The sequence below is a fragment of the Typopeltis vanoorti genome, chromosome 8, assembly GCF_054136105.1.
Source record: "Typopeltis vanoorti isolate ZY-2024b chromosome 8, IOZ_Tvanoo_1.0, whole genome shotgun sequence".
In the NCBI taxonomy this organism is placed as follows: domain Eukaryota; kingdom Metazoa; phylum Arthropoda; class Arachnida; order Uropygi; family Thelyphonidae; genus Typopeltis; species Typopeltis vanoorti.
Genome location: NC_143556.1, coordinates 147,075,913 through 147,093,356, shown reverse-complemented (window position 1 = coordinate 147,093,356; position 17,444 = coordinate 147,075,913). Strand labels below are relative to the sequence as shown.

Sequence of the window (17,444 nt, the reverse complement as noted above, 5' to 3'; positions counted from 1 at the left end):
CTGCAGAGTTATCTGCTGATGCTGCCTCCCTGCCTCATAGTGTCGATTTGATCCCAGTTATATTCGTATAAGCAACTAAATATCCGTAACTTGCTTCATATTTAAACAACATGTAACTTGATTCAAACATGGAGGTGGGGGGAGCTCCTGCAGGATTCACACGAAAAAGGTCACAATTCATTTAACCACAATGATGACTTAAATTTAACTTGAGTTGAGCTTGTCCATAGAAATGAAGTATGTGGTTTCACTGGCCTATAGTGCAATACTATATATGCAATGGTAGTACCTACACTCACAGCTAGTCTGTATGACTTTTTCGATTTTATTTAAACCAATTATATCACATTCTGAAAGCTAGAATGCTTTGTATTTTGTAGGGTTTTTTATTATTATTTATTTTTATATTTTTTTTTTCATGTAATGTACAGCTGAGGATGTCAAGCTGCACATTACACCATCAAAACTAGGAGTTATTTATTAAAGACAATTAGATGATTAAAATTTCAGCAAAGTTCTTATGCTGAAACATGTCTGTTATACATTGTGAAAGCTGTTTTAATAACCTTCAAAGCAATTATTAGAGAGGAGTTATTCTACACAGTCACAGAATAATTCCCCCCAAATTGCAACTGAAAGGTTGTGTGGACAGTAGCAATAATTTTTGTATATTACTGAAATCATTTTGGTATATTCCATCAATGAGTAAAATATTTCAGTGGAACTATCTGAAATGCTGATGAGTTCATTTCTTTTCTTGTAGGATATGAGAGTGAATTTTAAATGCACGCACACAAAACAAGATTGGGCATGCAGAATTAATAATGTTCAACTTCTTTTGCATAACAATGATAGAACAATGGTCTTCACAATTTAGATTTCTTACAAAATCCTGCATGAAATTGCATTAACTGTTAAGTAACTGCACACAAAAACAAACATACGCTATACAGCTATTCAAAATATTGTCAAAATATACAAAAATACAATACAAATATAGCATCTGAAACTTAGGCTGAAGACATGAATATTCAAAATTAAAGCATATGGTAGAATAACAGTACTTAGCTTGTCTGTGTTTTTTAATATGTGGCATGAAATGAAAACAGTGATATCTAAATATTAACAGCTCATAGCAAGAATCAACTAAGGAAACCTACACAATGAACTTCTCACACACACGTGTGTCTATTAATATTTGTAACCATTGTAGATATAAAAAGAGCTATTTCTGTCAAATTTGGTTTAAATAAGAGATAATATGGTTACTTACCAAGTCAATAACAACATCTTTGCCAAACTTTGCTCTCCACTCTGCAGCCACGAGACTTACATGGACAACTGCATCAGGATCATCAGCATTAACATGAAAAATTGGAGCATTTACTACTCTAGCAACATCTGTGCAATATGGAGATGAGCGGGCCATACGTGGATCAGTTGTAAAACCAACCTGCAAAACAAACAATATAATTAGCATTCATTTATTACTGAATACCTGTGAAGAAACATTTGACCTATTATCATATCAGCTGGCCTGGTTGGCTGAGTGGTTAGTGTATCTGCTCTCCAGCTAATAGGCTGTAGGCTCAAATCCTGCAGTGGGCATGGATGTTTACAATTGTCTGTGGAAATAGTAGTGCTGGTGGTGGGTGGTAGATGGCACTGGTGGATTGAGTTGGTGGAGACAGAGGTGTAACCACTGTAACCCTGTCCTTAATGTGCCCTTTCTTAGAGATAAGAAACAATTACACTACTGGCCAAATCCCTGACAAGAGTGAAGCTGTTGTTTTGTGAGACAAAGAAATGTAAATGGCGGATGCCCATTTCTTTGTCTGAGCACTGTTCTATCTCCCTTTTCAAACTCAGAGAAAATTTATTTGTTCCGCTGCACCACCCTGAATCCTAGGATATACTGAATATACTGAAGACCAAGGAGTTAGAAACCAGTCAGCGTTCACTCTTCTCAGCTAAAAACTTACAACTTGCAGTCATGACCTTATATTACACAGTTTCCCGTGCTTTTGTGGTTCGTTATATCTTATGAGAAAGTGCAGTAGGATCTAGATACAAGCAAGACAACATTCACATTAAAACAAAACATTTTAATTACAGTTAGAACTCATACTGAGCACTTAGTTAATCATTCAACTAAATTTCATATGCAGTATTAACACTCGTACATAGTTAATTATCCCTTTTCATGAATTTCTATCTTAGAAACATAAATACTAACATTTAATCACTTAGTCTCAAATTTCTACTCTAATCACTTAAATTTTACTCTTAATACTTATCAAATTCCATTCATAATTCTCAGATTTTAATAAGAACATTCATGATTCACTCTTTTTCAAGATACATTTATGAGACACTATTATATTCCTTCTAAATCTATCAGCAACAGTTCAAAGAAATGTCTCTTAGCACACACATTAAGATCTTCTCATTCAATTCATTAATTAGTAGACAAAGTTTTCACTTTACCAATTTGCTGGATATTCTACTTTGGCCACTTTAAATTTTCATCAGACAAATACCTTATATGATCGCTTTTCTTCACACTTCCTTGGGATTTTCTATACGATTTCTCTCTATACTTCAACTGGAATTATTCTGTAGTTTTCCACTATTAGGATCTGCTGGGCTTTCATTTCCGACTGGTAAGTTCTCTTGGTCATTCGGTCGTAACTTCCACGAACAAAGGAAACCCATGTGGAGGCTCCATACCAGCCGGACTTCCATGGCACAGGAATACAGCAGCAGGAAAATGTCTAGAAGCTTGGTTCGCAGTGTTACATCTGCTTTTAAACACCGCGCCGTTTATCTCTTTCGTCATCGATGTGTATGTCAAGCGGCACTTAGCGCCGCTCACGGAATCCTTTCGTAACTCTCGTAGCGTTACGGTGGAAGGGGGGGAAAGCACCGTGCTACATAACAGATATACTAGTACATTCACCACATGTCTCAGAAGTCGGCTGTTTCACATTTAGATGATTTCTTACCCAGCAAATGGTCAGCTATTTATACATCAATTCAGACTAAGTAACTATATAATAATAACACAATGAAATTTCACAATACTAAATAAGATATAAAAAAACTAAATTATGATTTCTATACAGTGCTTCTTTATTTCTGATAAATCATTATCTTCCTCAAGAGAGTGACAACAATATTAAGTCCTCCGACTTAACACCATCCCTCGATGAGTCTTTGGACTCAATGGAAGTGTCACGTAATAATAATTATCGTCATCATCAGACCTCCAGGGAGTCATGGACTCATTGAAGGAGGCCACCTCTTAAATTCATTCACACTGGATGCATGCACTGTTTCAACAGGAAACAGTTTCACTCACTCATGGTTCGGTCAGAGAAATGTAGCTCTCATCCCTAACTGCTTATCAAACTTAGCTCTCACCAAACTTAACTTCTACAGATACTCCTTGTCCTCTTCCCATCTTCTAGATAATGTAATAAGAAATTTCATCAAGCCAATATTCTACAGCATTCTCTCAGAAATTTACAGAATTATCAGATTACCCCTCCTACACCTGTTTACCAGTGTCTTCAGTCCACATATTCTTCATCTATTCGTTTAATTTACATTCTTTATTTTTCCCTTTAATTTATTTAATTTAATTTTTTTTTCCTTTAGTTCCTTTAATTTACAAACTAAAATTTACATTTTAATTTACATTGCAATCTTATTTGCAGATTTCCCAAAGCTTCTTTATTCCCTCTGAAAACAGGAGACCAAATTTGTACACAGTAATCCAGGATATCGAAGACAAAATGATTTCCATATCCTTATGTGATATTGAAATGAACAGTAACAAGTAAACTATGAGCTGTATTTGCAATTTTTCCTGTGTGACCTTTGAACTTCAAATTCCTATCCACAATAACTTCAAGATTTCTAGCTTCAGTTTCTCCAAGCATCTTCTTTCGCTATGCCTTATCCCATGTTAAACGGGGTTGGCTTTCACATCTTTAATCTTCTTCTTTCAGATTCTCCAGTCCAGGGCATCTTCCCGACTCCATCCTTTCTCCCTAAGATCCTCTGCCACCTTATCCCTCCATATGAGTTTGGGCCTGCCTCTTTTCCTCCTTCTTTCCACCTCCATATGCTCCACTCGTTTACTAACATACTCCTCACTCCTCCTCTCTACATGACCGAACCACCTCAGCCTGCTTTCTTGTACCTTCTTACCGATCGGTCCCACCTTGATCGTCCCTCTGATGTAGTCATTCCTTATCCTGTGCTTCTTTGTCACACCACTCATCCATCTCAACATCCGCATCTCCGCCACCTCCATCATCCTCTCCTGTGCCTTTGTTATAGGCCACATCTCTGCACCATGGAGTATCGCTAGCCTCACCACCATCTTATACAGCTTTCCTTTTATCTTACAACTCACTCTCTTGTCGCACAGGACCCCACTCATCTTCCTCCAGTTCATCCAGCTGCATGTTATTCGGTGCTGAATTTCCTCATCCAGGTCACCATTCCTCTCAACGACCAACCCAAGGTACTTGAATTTCTTCCCTGAAGTTAACCTTTCACCCTGGGGTCGTATGATCATATCCTCATCACTCCCCGTTGACATATATTCGGTCTTTACCTGGTTAATTTTCATACCTCTCTCTCCTCCAATACCTTTCTCCACTCTTCCAGGGTCTTTTCAAGCTTCTCTTGGGATATTCGCAGAGAACAATATCATCGGCAAACATCATGCTCCCTGGTGCCTTCTTCTTGACGTCCTCCACTAGTACATCCATGACCAGATCAAAGAGGTAGGGGCTCAGAGTTGATCCCTGATGAAGCCCTATGACAATGGGGAACCCCTCTGTCATGCCAACACTAGACCCGACCTGAGTTTTCCCTCCCTCCCTCATACATCTCCTTCACCAACCTCATGTACTTTTCCGACACCCCTTCTTCCTCATCTCCATACCTCCTGTCTGGCCACTCTGTCGCACGCCTTTTCCAGGTCTATAAACACCATATGTAGCTCCGCCTGCATCTCCCTATATTTCTCCATCAATCGCCTTAGCACAAATATTGCATCTGTTGTCCCTCTTCCTGGCATAAATCCAAACTGCTCCTCACCGATTTTTGTTTCCTGCCATATCCTTCCTTCAATTACTCTTTCCCACATCTTCAACATGTGTGACATCAGCTTGATCCCTCTATAGTTGCCACAATCTTAAACATCTCCTTTTCCCTTGTAGATTGGGACGAGAATGCTTTTCCTCCATTCCTCTGGTATCTTTTCCTGTTGGGCTATTTTCCTCATCAGATCCCATAACGTGTCTACGCTCTTGCTTCCCAAGCTTCTCCACATTTCTCCAGGTATCTGGTCTGCCCCACAGCCTTTCCATTCTTCATTTTTCTCAGTGCCCAATACACTTCCTCTCTGCTTATGTCCTGCACCGATCCTTCGTTTGCCTCTCCATCCTCACACCTCTCTCTCTTGGATTCTCCTCATTTGAAAATATTGCTTTCATGTCACCAATGAGGTGACATGAAAGCAATATTTTCCCCAGTTTTGAACTGTAATACTTTCAATCGCCTGTTCTGAAAGCTTAAAAAGATTAAGAAAATATTCTTCCCATCTTCCTCTGGTTTTGTCCTCCTCTTGTAGTACTACTCTTGTGGCATCCTTTATCTGCTTAACTGATGTTATGTCTTTCGAGGCCTTATCTTTAGCTTTCGCTATTCTCAACAACTTAGCTTCACCACCGTTTTTCTCCAGTACTTCATAAACCTCTTCAACTGCCCTTGCCTTCGCCCTTGCCACAGCTCTCTTTGCACTTTTCTTCGCTAATCTATATGCCTCCTTGTCGGCTCTGGTTCCAGTCATATCCCATTTTTTCTTTGCCTCTTTCTTTTCCCTGATCTCCAACTGCACCTCCTCATTCCACCACCATGCCTCCTTATGCTCGGGCGGCCCCTTTCCTGATGTTATACCGAGCACCTCTTTTCCAATTTTTCTAATATTCCGACTATTTACTTCCCACCATTCTTCCACATCCTCTGGTAACTTCATTCCTTCCAATACCTTTTCTTTAAACTCATTCCTTGGACCTTCCTCTTTCAATTTCCACCACTTCTGTCAATTCTTCTTTTCCCCTTTTATATATCAGTCTACCACAACCAACCTGTGCTGTGCCATTACACTTTCTCCATTAATCACTTTACAGTTTTTCACCTCCTTCAGATGTTTCCTTCTGCACATAATATGGTCAATCTGACTCATCCTATCCCTGCTCTTATAAATTATCAGGTGTCCAACTATCTTCTTAAACTACATGTTAGCTATAGCCAGGGCGAAGGCCACAGCACGCTCTACGATTCTTTTATCTTCTTCATTTCTTTCACAACTACTCCAACCTCCGTGCACCCTTTCTTCACCACTTCGTCGCCTTTCTACATGCCCATTCAGGTCTACTCCAACGATCACTCTCTCACCATCAGGGATTCCCATTACTATAGTAATGGGAATCCCTGATGGTGAGAGAGAGTGATCATTTGCCCATCGATTAGAGGTCCCTCGACACTTCTGCGCATGTCAGAAAAAGGAGAATCCATTCCGATAATAGGGTAATCAATCTGTCTTCTGGGATGTGTTTGTTTATTATTACAGGTCGGAAAATTTAGCTTTTCTTTTACGAACATTGTAGTTTTTAAAGTGTAACTATTTTGCTTGTATAACAGTTGGGAAAATGTACGTAGAGTATTAACAAAATTAAAAAAGGTATTGCATGAAACAAAAATTTAATTAAGTTTATTTTTACGAAAGTTTTCTATAAAATAAAAATAATTATAAGGAAAAACAGAAATTTTTTCAAATGAACTTAGATATTCTAAACTTACAGTTGAGAGAACTGAGACACTTGAATGTCCTAAACCAATTAATTATTTATGACTTGTTGTGACTCTTTTAACAAATCCATGCAAAAAAAGGTTGGATAAAAATACCATTAACAAATCCTTTTAATCTTCATAGTCATCTGAATTGGTGTCCGAATCGCCATCACTTTCACTTAAACTGATCACCAAAGGTTCACATAATTCTTCGATAATTCCGTCTCTGTCCCAATACATATTTTCCAATGAGGTGACATGAAAGCAATATTTTCCCCAGTTTTGAACTGTAATACTTTCAATCGCCTGTTCTGAAAGCTTAAAAAGTTTCGACATGTCAATATCTCCAGTTACGTTGCGATGGCGAATGAAACTTTTCACTTCTGCCCAAACATGCTCAATAGCATTAATATCGCAATGGTGGTAGCCTCAAAGCTAGAAATCCATGCTCTTTGAGCATCGTGTCGAATTTAAATAGTTTAGTTGTGGGCAAGCTTCTTTTGACCAAATCAATCAATTAAATTTTTTGCATATCTGGGGAATGAGAAATGTTATTTGCAGAGAGCCAATCCATAAGAACTTGTTTCTTATTAGACCAAATTTGGAACTTTGTTTAATAGAATAGTGATATGAAGCGTTATCAATTATAACAACAGCATTTTTAGGAAGGTTTGGAATCATTTCTTCTGCCCACTTTTCGAAGATCGTAGAATTCATTTGCCTATGGTAATTGGCTTTGTATAGTAAGTTTGAATTCTGTAAAAAACCCATTTCTCCACCTGCACACAAAATTATTATGTGCCGCAAGGCATTTCCGGTTTGTAACACTCCACATTCTTCTTTAGACTGCCAACATTTTCCATAAGTTAAATTACTATCAATCCAAGTTTCATCTAGATATGCAATCGGTCTTTTCTCCTCCCTGAAACGTCTTATTGCTCTCAAATACTGCATTCTAGATAAAACAATGTCACTTCGCTCTATGATAAGTGTCCTTTTATTCTGGGACTTTTAAAACAAAATCCGATTTCATGAAATATTTTCCTTGAAGTTTCTCTTTTCCAAGGAAAATTAATTTTTTCTTTAAGCACAGGAATCAATTTTGGAACAGTTGGCACTCTTTTCTCAACCACGGTTCTTCTTATAACGTCTACATCAAAATCATTCAAAGCTACGGTTTCGATGGTTTTCTTTACTCTGGCAATTTTTTTAGGAGATTTAAATTTTGGCTTACCTTCACCTTTTGATTCCCTACAAATTCTTTTAACATTTGACCCCAATACGCCCGCAATTGCACTTGCACGTTTTATGACTTGAGAAAGGGGAACAAGGAGACGATTCTTTTTTCACAGAATGTCAGCACATTATTCAATATTCTTTTGCAGGCGCTACTGAAACGTTTAACAACAGAACTTATTGACTGTACTGGATCCATCATAAAAATTAATAATAAAAAAATAATGCAAAAAAGCGACAACAAAAATCAAGCTAGTACTGCGACAGACAAGAAAGCATGTGATTTCACATGTTGGTGACCAATTCATACATCCTTGATTTCCTTCTCTCCTTCAGCATGAATCGACTATTCTTGGCAAAATGCCAAAGAGAGATCTACAAACGGTGAGCAAACTATACCTGGTCTAGTTCTCTACAGAATGCCTCTTTCTCCTCCTCATCACAAACTACTTGTGGAGCATATCAACACACTATCACAGCCACGTTTCCTCCAATCTCAAGTTTAACACTCATAATCCGATTGTTCTTCCAGCACACCTCACAGACTCCACCTTTCAGCTCCTTGTCGATGATGATTCCAACTCCGTTTCTTCCATTCTCATTCACCCCACTGTAAAACAGTTTATATCCTTCCACCAGCTCCTTTGCTTTATTGCCCTTCCACCTTGTCTCCTGCATGCAAGATCTCCAGCTTCCTTCTTCTCATCATGTCTACTATCTCCCTACTCTTCTTATTCATTATACCCACATTCAGCGACCCGATTCTTACTTTACACATTCTCTCTTTCTGTTGGACTTGCTTCTTTAGCCGAACCCATGCTTGGTTCGGTAATCCAAGCCCACTTCTCACAGTCCTTGGGAGACAGAACTGCACGTCGCTTATGGGAGACGTCCTAGCCGTTATCCTATCTCTGTGATTCGACATTTCATCTCTTGTTTTGGCATGTTTTTAATGACCGGATGCCCTTCCTGACGCCAACCCTCCCCATTTATCCGGGCTTGGGACCGGCACTGAGATGGGCTAACTTGCCCTCCTCGGTGGCTAGGCTTAGTTTCTCCAAGCATAATCCCACAATATAATTGGATTAAACTTGCCAAGAAGTTTTATTGTTAAATCCTTTATCTAAGTGTAAGCAATCGAGGTTTGTGTGTGTGTGTGTGAAGTATCTCCACTGCTAGGCTCGCTGTATATAGAGGCTAATGACCTCACATTGTCTTAGTATCCCATAATACAAAGCACATATCTTTTAATTTGTGCATAATGCTGCAGACAGGTTTTGACCTTTATTGAGATCTCTTCAGTGGAAACCTAAACTAGCTCTAAATCCAGAGTATTTTAATAAAAATAAGGTGTTACTCGTACATGGGAAAACATGACTCCTACATTGCTTTAACCTTGGTATCTCTTCTGGGTCTGGGTTCCACTGATAAGACCTCAATAAAGGTCAAAACCTGTCTGAAGTGTCACTTTCCATAATTCATAGCATTATATTATATACACCTAAAAGGATTCTGTCGCAACTTGAAGATACCCCTGCTTCTGTTCATCCATCAAGATCCAAGGCACAAACTTCACAGAAATCTCTCGCATACCCAGTTTCAAACAGAGTAATTTTAAAATTACTCTGTTTCTCGATTCATTTGCAACAGCCATTAATCGCACATTTAATCTTCTGTAAGGTCATACCAAATCTCGCACTCTGTTCACATTTGTGTCATTTCATAGGGAACATTATACAGACCACTCACCATCTTGGTCACTGGCCTCTGAATCTTCTACCACTTCATTCTTGGAATATACTCAACAAAGCCATTACCTGCACCATACGTAAAGGTATGCAGACACAACTCGGAGACCCTACTCTAGAGATGAAAATAGCAGTAGTTACTACATGAAACAGGGCAGTGGTGTTTCAATGGCCTGTGAAAGTCATCTCATAATAAAGTCATTAGCCTCTATGCACAAGAAGTCTAGTCATGAAGGTACTTCACGCACAAACTTTGATTGCTTACACTTCTTTAAACAATATACAGTGGAAGCTCGGTTGATGAACGACTCTGATCTCAAGCAAATCGGTTCCCGAACATATTTTCCGAATAAAAAATGCACCAGTTTCCAAACAGAATCTCGGTTCCTGAAAATGCAAACCAGCAACAATGTGCTCCGTGGGATGAGATGTACAGTGGGTGAGCGTCAGTTAAGTCAGTTAAGGCACAGCCTCCGCTCAGTGTAGACACCTGCTTGAATTTGCAGTGCCTTTTCTTGATTTTCTTTGTGTTTTGTTGTTTTTTTTTATAACTTATTATTAAATAAGCCACCATGGGGAGGCCAAAGAAGGATAGTAATAGCAGCAAAGCAAAAAGAAAAGTTGTTGGAACAACAATAAAGGTGAAAAAAGAAATCACATCCAAACACGAAAATGGCGTTTGTGTCTCGGATCTTGCTATGCAGTTCAGTATGGCGAAATCAACTATCTGTACAATACTCAAAAATAAAGACTCAATCAATTTTTGTCTATATTTTATCTATTTATTGTGTTTATTCTTTTTGAGTAAGATTTTATGCATTTTCATTGTTTTGTATGATTTAATGAATGAAGTATTATAAAGGTTTAAATAAGCAATCATCTGGGGTTCGGGAATGGATTAATCCATTTTACATTAATTCTTATGAGAAAATGGTTTCAGTTTTCAAACAAATCGGTTTCCGAACAGCCTCTAGGAATGAATTATATTCGATAACCGAGGTTCCACTGTAATTTCTAGTATAATATGCCACTGGATATCTCATCAGGCCAAAGTGCATAACTTTACACTTACTAACACTGAATTTACAGCCATTATCATTTACCGCACTTCTGGCCTATTGAAATCACCATATAAATGTTGTATGAGTAGCATCTCTGATTGTTCTGCATATCTTTGCATCATCAGCAAACAACTGAATCACCTGTAAGGCCTTTCTCAACATCTTTAATATATAGATTCAACAACAACAGTCCATGGATTGATGTCTGAGGCACATTGGTTTTTCAAGCCAATAGCTTATATTCCATATTCTGCAGTTTATGCAATAGCCTTTCATATGGTATCCTATCAAATACCTCAGCAAATTCCACAGTATCATGGTATATCCATTCCCTTTATCTAAATTCAGTCATCACATTATTATAAAATAAGAGTAAATTGTTCAGACATTACCTCCCTTTAGTAAACATTCATGCTGTTTCTTGCAAAGTATAGCTTGTGTGTCAACTGATTTCTGCAAGCAAGTTCTTATCAACTTTTCCAAAATCCTCATCACTCCATGAATACTGATGGGTTGACAGATACATCAATCTTTGCATCCCTCTTGTGCAATGGGATTATCATACATTCTTTTCATTCCTGAGCTAAGACTCAAATTAATTAAGCATGTCAAGGGCCCAAGGGCTAGCCAGTTAATTTGAACATTCCTTTAGTAAATGTGCTGATATCCTATCTGTCCCTACTGCAAATTCTTATTCAGATTATGCAACAACTCTAAAACCTCCTCCTCATGCACCTCTATCTCTTCATTCAATGAATGATTGTGGTGGTATCACTGTACACCTTGTTACATACACCAGGTTGATAGATGTTAATGAAGTGGGTGCCCATTGTTTGAACTATTGCATCCGCTTCTGATAACAAGGGAATATCTGAATTCAAAAGTTATTGTTCCACTTTCATTCTTTCTTTTACTTGCAACATAATGATAAGTCTTTCTGAGTTGCCTTTAGCCTGTGCAATTTCTTTTCATACTTCAACTTAACTTTCCATACAATACTTGCAATTTTTCTGGCCTATGTCTTTTAATTCTCATAATATTCCTTTCTCATAATCTTCTTCTTCTGGATTTCTTGCTTAATAAAGTTGCACATCCATTTCAGCCCACCCTATTTGTTCTTTGAATTCTAGTGACACATTCAGGACACAATCTGTATAAAAATAAAATTACTAACAAAATAGCTTAAAGAATATTAAAAGAAAAATGGGTTACTCACATTCTCTCATTTTAATAATACTATTATCAATAGCTTTTCTAATAGTTTCCTGATATGTACTCTCAAAGGCATACAGGATACTATGATAGTACTATATACTTTTGACTTTCCCTAAAGTAAACAGTGAAAACAAACTCGCTTGCTACAACAAACTACAGAAAAAAAAGTTCCATTATAATGTTATGCTGAAATTCACAATAGCAAACTATCTCCTATTACAAACTTCTGTAGTTCCTACAGTCACATTCAAAAATTTATATCATGTTAAGTTTTCCAAATGCAACCAATTAAGCATAATTGAAGATAAGCATCATTACATTACAAGCATTAAAGGAAAAGAGATTAAAGTTAGGACAGTAATTCCAGAAACTGTAATTGCTGTCTGCATAAAATGTTATTGAGATGCATATATCTGATTTATTTGGGCAACAGTGATCGTGGAAAGGAATAAGTAACCATAGCATTCAATATTAAACATAACAACAAACTTCTTGGAAGGCATATATATATATATACTTTCAAGAATAATATGGGCCATTTTCAGAATTGGAAACTGAACAATGAGAAGTATTTGTACTAATGGTACTGCAAAAGGTTGTAGTAAAGTAGTAATAGAGGAATTTTTCATGCCATTATGTCAGCAGCTGACAAAGAAAATGGAAATGTAGATTCTTGTTGGAGAGCTAAAAAGAAAGTAAGTAGGAAAAGAATACCAAACATACAGAATTTTTTTGGAAAACAAACGAAACTAAGGTAATGGATTTCTATTCAGGATATGAACTAGTCATTATTAACCATCATATTCCAACAAAAGAAAGCACTGATTATGTTAAAGTTGGCAGTTAATTTTTTATACCAGTTCAGGATAGAGGAGCATACACAGATAATCTTAACAGAAATTCATCATTTTGAGCAGGATGAAAATGAATACCGCATTGCTGGTAATTAGTTTACGGAATTAACAATGCATATAAAGTATATTAATTAAAGGCAACTTTAATGAATAACTTCTATATTTCAGCAACGTCACATTGCCATCTTCAGGAATGTAAAGATATGGTATGTGCACGCAGGCACTAACAAAAGCAAATGAGAAAGAAAGCAAGAAACTAATATTGTTCCTAAAGTCCTAATGGTGCCCTCTGGCAAGCTAATTTGGTTGTCTTGGCCGTTGGGCTGAAGTCCTCATAATGAAAGTCTCCCAAATTTGGGGTAGTTTCATGCACCCAAATTTGTTGAGGTTTGGAACGTTTTTTAGAGCTGCTGATGATTCCTTGAATAATCTTTCGTACTTAAACTTGCTGCGGTGTATTATTTTAGTTTTCTTCCAATGAATTCTATGGCGGGTATCTAAGGCATGGTCTGCCAGCCCAGAGCGGCTGTACTGGTGAAACCGGATGTAGTCTTTGTGTTCTGAAATCCTGATATTTGCTGTCCTGCCTGTTTGGCCAAAGTAGGACAATTTGCAGCTGCAAGGGACCTGGTATACACCAGGTAGGTCTAGGGGAAGTGGTTGGTCTTTGGTATACCAAATCATGATGTTTAGCAGAAAAGATACCATAAACAAAAGTGTCCAGCCAAGATGAGAGTGATGTGAAAAGTTGAGAAGCCTGACAGAAGGGAATGGTAGAAAATAGTACAAACTGGATCAGACACAGGGCAATATACAGCCTATATTGGATATTGCCAGTCAGCAGCTAATAATTAAGAATCTAGTTTGATGTAAAATCAAGTGTAAAAAGATGCATGCTATCTCCACTATAATCAGTTGTCTATATAAATCACATTAAGGATCATGGTATTAAATCTGCTACTAAAATCTGATATATGAAATCTAGCTCTTTATGTGGATAATATACTCCTAAATAAATCCACTACAAGCCTTTAGGAGTTAAGTGAATAGCTGCTATAAAACTTTGGTATAAAAAATGGTAGGAACAAATATCAAGAGCAATAATGGAGAGATGTTATATGAAACTGAAGAGATTAATAAAAAGATAATATACAGTCTGACAATCTTGAAAAAGGTCTTCCAATAGCAACAGAAGAAATAGTAAAAACTATGAACAAAAGCAACTCAAGACAGGAAAGACATTAGGTGAAGATGACCTTAATAATGATATGCTAGAAGGCAAAGAAGAAAATGTAATAGATAAGAACACTGCTCAGCCATAATGTGGCTGAGCAGTTTCATTAATGAAAGCAGATATGTTCTTGAACTCAGGAATCTGATCTTCATAAACATTCCAAAAGCAGGGACAGTTGAATGTAAAGATTACAATAAGCCACATAAAACTATTGTTATGATTAACACTAGAAAAAATTAAAGCAAGAACAAATGAAACAAAGGCCATCCAAAGTGGATTGATAAGAAATAGAGCAACCATCAATATCAAAATGATACTATAAGGAAACTTTGAAATACAGAAGGATATTTATCTTTGTTTTATAGATTACAAAGCATTTGATAGTATTAGTAATAAAAAAAATTAATATAAACATTAAATAAAGAAGAAAGCAAACAGGAATGACATAATACTGGTTCCAGTATATATGGGATATCATACTGCTAACATAAATTAACAAAGCACTGGCAGTAACTTTCCAAATATAGAAAGATGTTAGACAAGAAAGTGTGCTATCTGTTCTTCTGTTCAATCTCTAGTGAAGAAATTTTATAAAAGCATTGAAGAAATGGAAGTATAAATAGCAGAAAGAAATATAAATAATGTTATCCTTGCTTGTTATGCAAATGATACTGGTATTGAGTGCACAGATGCATGGAGAGAGAGAGAGAGAGAGAGAGAGAGAGAGAGAGAGAGAGAGAGAGAGAGAGAGAGGATTTAATGTAAAGTATTTTTTGTGTATATTTGTTTCATTAATTTTTTCAAATATTAATGACCTGCAAAAATCAATAGAATATACATAAAATAAAAAAACATAAAACATTAAATTCCAAAATGTTAGAGTAAGTAGAGAGAAAAACATATCCCAAAGTTAAAATCCAAAGTGTAAAATTAAATTATAGATAGGTAAGTAAAAATGCCAGACTAAGAATGATTAAATGGTCTACTCTTTTATGTGGAATAGAAACATTAACAATAAAGAAGGAAAATATTAACAGGATCAGCTTTTGGACATACAAAAGAGCACTGAAGATGGACTGAAATGGGTCTAATAAAGAACATATAGAAAAGAAAATAGCATAAATGGACCAAATTGTGAGGCATGAAAGTCTTCAAAAAAAGATTCAGTAGAAGAAAAAATAGAAAAAAAGAATAACACATATGGTTCATGAACAAAGGTCCTTTTTTCTATTTCTGATGATAAATTTATACTATATAAGAGAGTAAAAGAATACCCCCATGATAGAACTGTGTGTGTAGAGAGAGAGATCTTAAGTTACCCTTCTGAATGGAGTGAAGAATCTAATGAATACACTTCAGATATTTTGATACAATTTTTAGCAAAGAATTGCATTATGTAAACAGGTAATAGAATAAGTAAATCCAGTATTTAGCAACCCAGGTGGACAAAATTATTTCTTGCCATCCTGGCACCATACACCTGGTTTGCTAACCATTTCACTCCCACTATTTAAAACGATCATAACATTTTAAACATGTTCTTGGATGCAAATTGTGATGAGTTCCTAAAGAGGAACTTAGCATCATTAGCATTGCTATCTGTATACCACTTCCTCATAATTTTCCTCAGAACTCGGATATTTGTCATCTCTAATATTTGATCAACTTGCCTTATATGTTGACAGTTTAGTGTTTTCACTATTTTTTTCTCTTATTCCATATAATTCATTGAATATATCCCCACCATATGAGCTCTGTTTATTATATTATCTATTTCTGGAGTTGCTTAAGGGTCAAAGCCAAATAACTGGGAGAAGACCTCCACATAGCTTTTTAGGAATGTGGAGAACTAACAGGGACTTCTGACCTAATGTCCAATCCTCATTTTCACGTGGTTCACCTTGTTAGTAGGTATCTACTGGGTACTGAATGACCGAGGATGAAATGGCAATTTGGGACTTAGCAGACCAAACTGTACTCTATTGGCTTAAACCACAAACGCATATGATGGTATAACATGATGAGATTTCATGCCAGCTGGGGCATTACCCAATTAAACAAGGGCCCCACTGTTTTCATCAGGGAACAGGGCAAACAATGAAAAGTCAGCTACTGAAACAAGCTCCAACTCAACATCTAGAAGAAGAAAAAACCCAATATCAGAAAAACTGGAGCTAGGAACCATCAATATAAGTATTAATGGAAAGGAAATCAAGCTTATAGAAGAACTGGAAAATTACCAAGTGGACATAATTGGCATTATTACTGAGACAAAGAAGACAAAAACAGGTGATATATTGCTAAATAATAAGCACATGATGTTATTTTCAGGCAATTTGACATCTTAATTGAATGGAAGAAGGAAGAATAGCAAAAACTGTATGCGAAAGCCAAAAAATAGGAAAAAGAAACATGGGCAGACCCAAGAAAGGTTGGCAAAAGGAAATTAAAGAAAAATTGCAAAAGAGGGAATTAACTGGAAAGAAGCAAAACAACAAACCTTGGATAGGATGGCATGGAAATCTCTTTGGCAAAATCTCGATGCTTAAAAGCATAAGAGATCATATACAAAGAAGAAGAAGAAGGATCAAGGAAAGGAAGGAGTAGCAATAGCATTCAACACCAAACATGAAGATAAACTTTTTGATAGGAAAGCAGTTTCAAGTAGTTATGTGGGCAAACTTCAAAATGGGGCATAGAGAATTAAACTTGTGCCTATGGTCCCATAGAAGGTTCTTATAAGGAAGAAGTGGAGGAGTTTTTTGAAACAATAGAACAGGCAGCTGAAAAAGAAAATGGAAAAAGTGGTCATTGTTGGAGATCTGAACAGCAGAGTAGGAAATGAATTCCACGAGATATATAGGGACATTTTGGGAAAATTTGAAGAAAAGGGAAAAGCTAATAATAACGGTAAATATTTACTGGACTTATGCTCAGGACAAGGATTAGTCATTGCTAACACCATGTTTCGATATAAAGATGTACACAAGCTCACATGGAGAGAAGACACAAGAAATAAGAAAAGTCTTAATGACCACATCATTTTCATAGTGATATCTTTATGTCTGCTGAGGATAAAAGAGTGTACAGAGGATTTGAAATTGTAGGTGACCAACACTTAGTACTAAACAGGATAAAAATGGATATCACATTGAAAACAACAGTATGCAAGAAAGTTTTAAAAAGAATTAAAGTTGAGCAGCTTTTAAAAGTAAATTGTAGA

At 36.6% G+C, this 17,444-nt stretch overlaps 1 protein-coding gene across 1 annotated transcript in view; it reads right to left on the bottom strand.

Moving 5' to 3' along the window:
- LOC150104414 (2-oxoglutarate dehydrogenase complex component E1-like) overlaps positions 1–17,444 on the bottom strand; it is a 596,096-nt gene that overhangs the window by 343,114 nt on the left and 235,538 nt on the right. Inside the window, exon 11 of the mRNA XM_090396361.1 lies at positions 1,274–1,453. Coding sequence (XP_090252487.1) covers positions 1,274–1,453 — 180 coding nt within the window. The remainder of the gene's footprint in view (positions 1–1,273; positions 1,454–17,444) is intronic.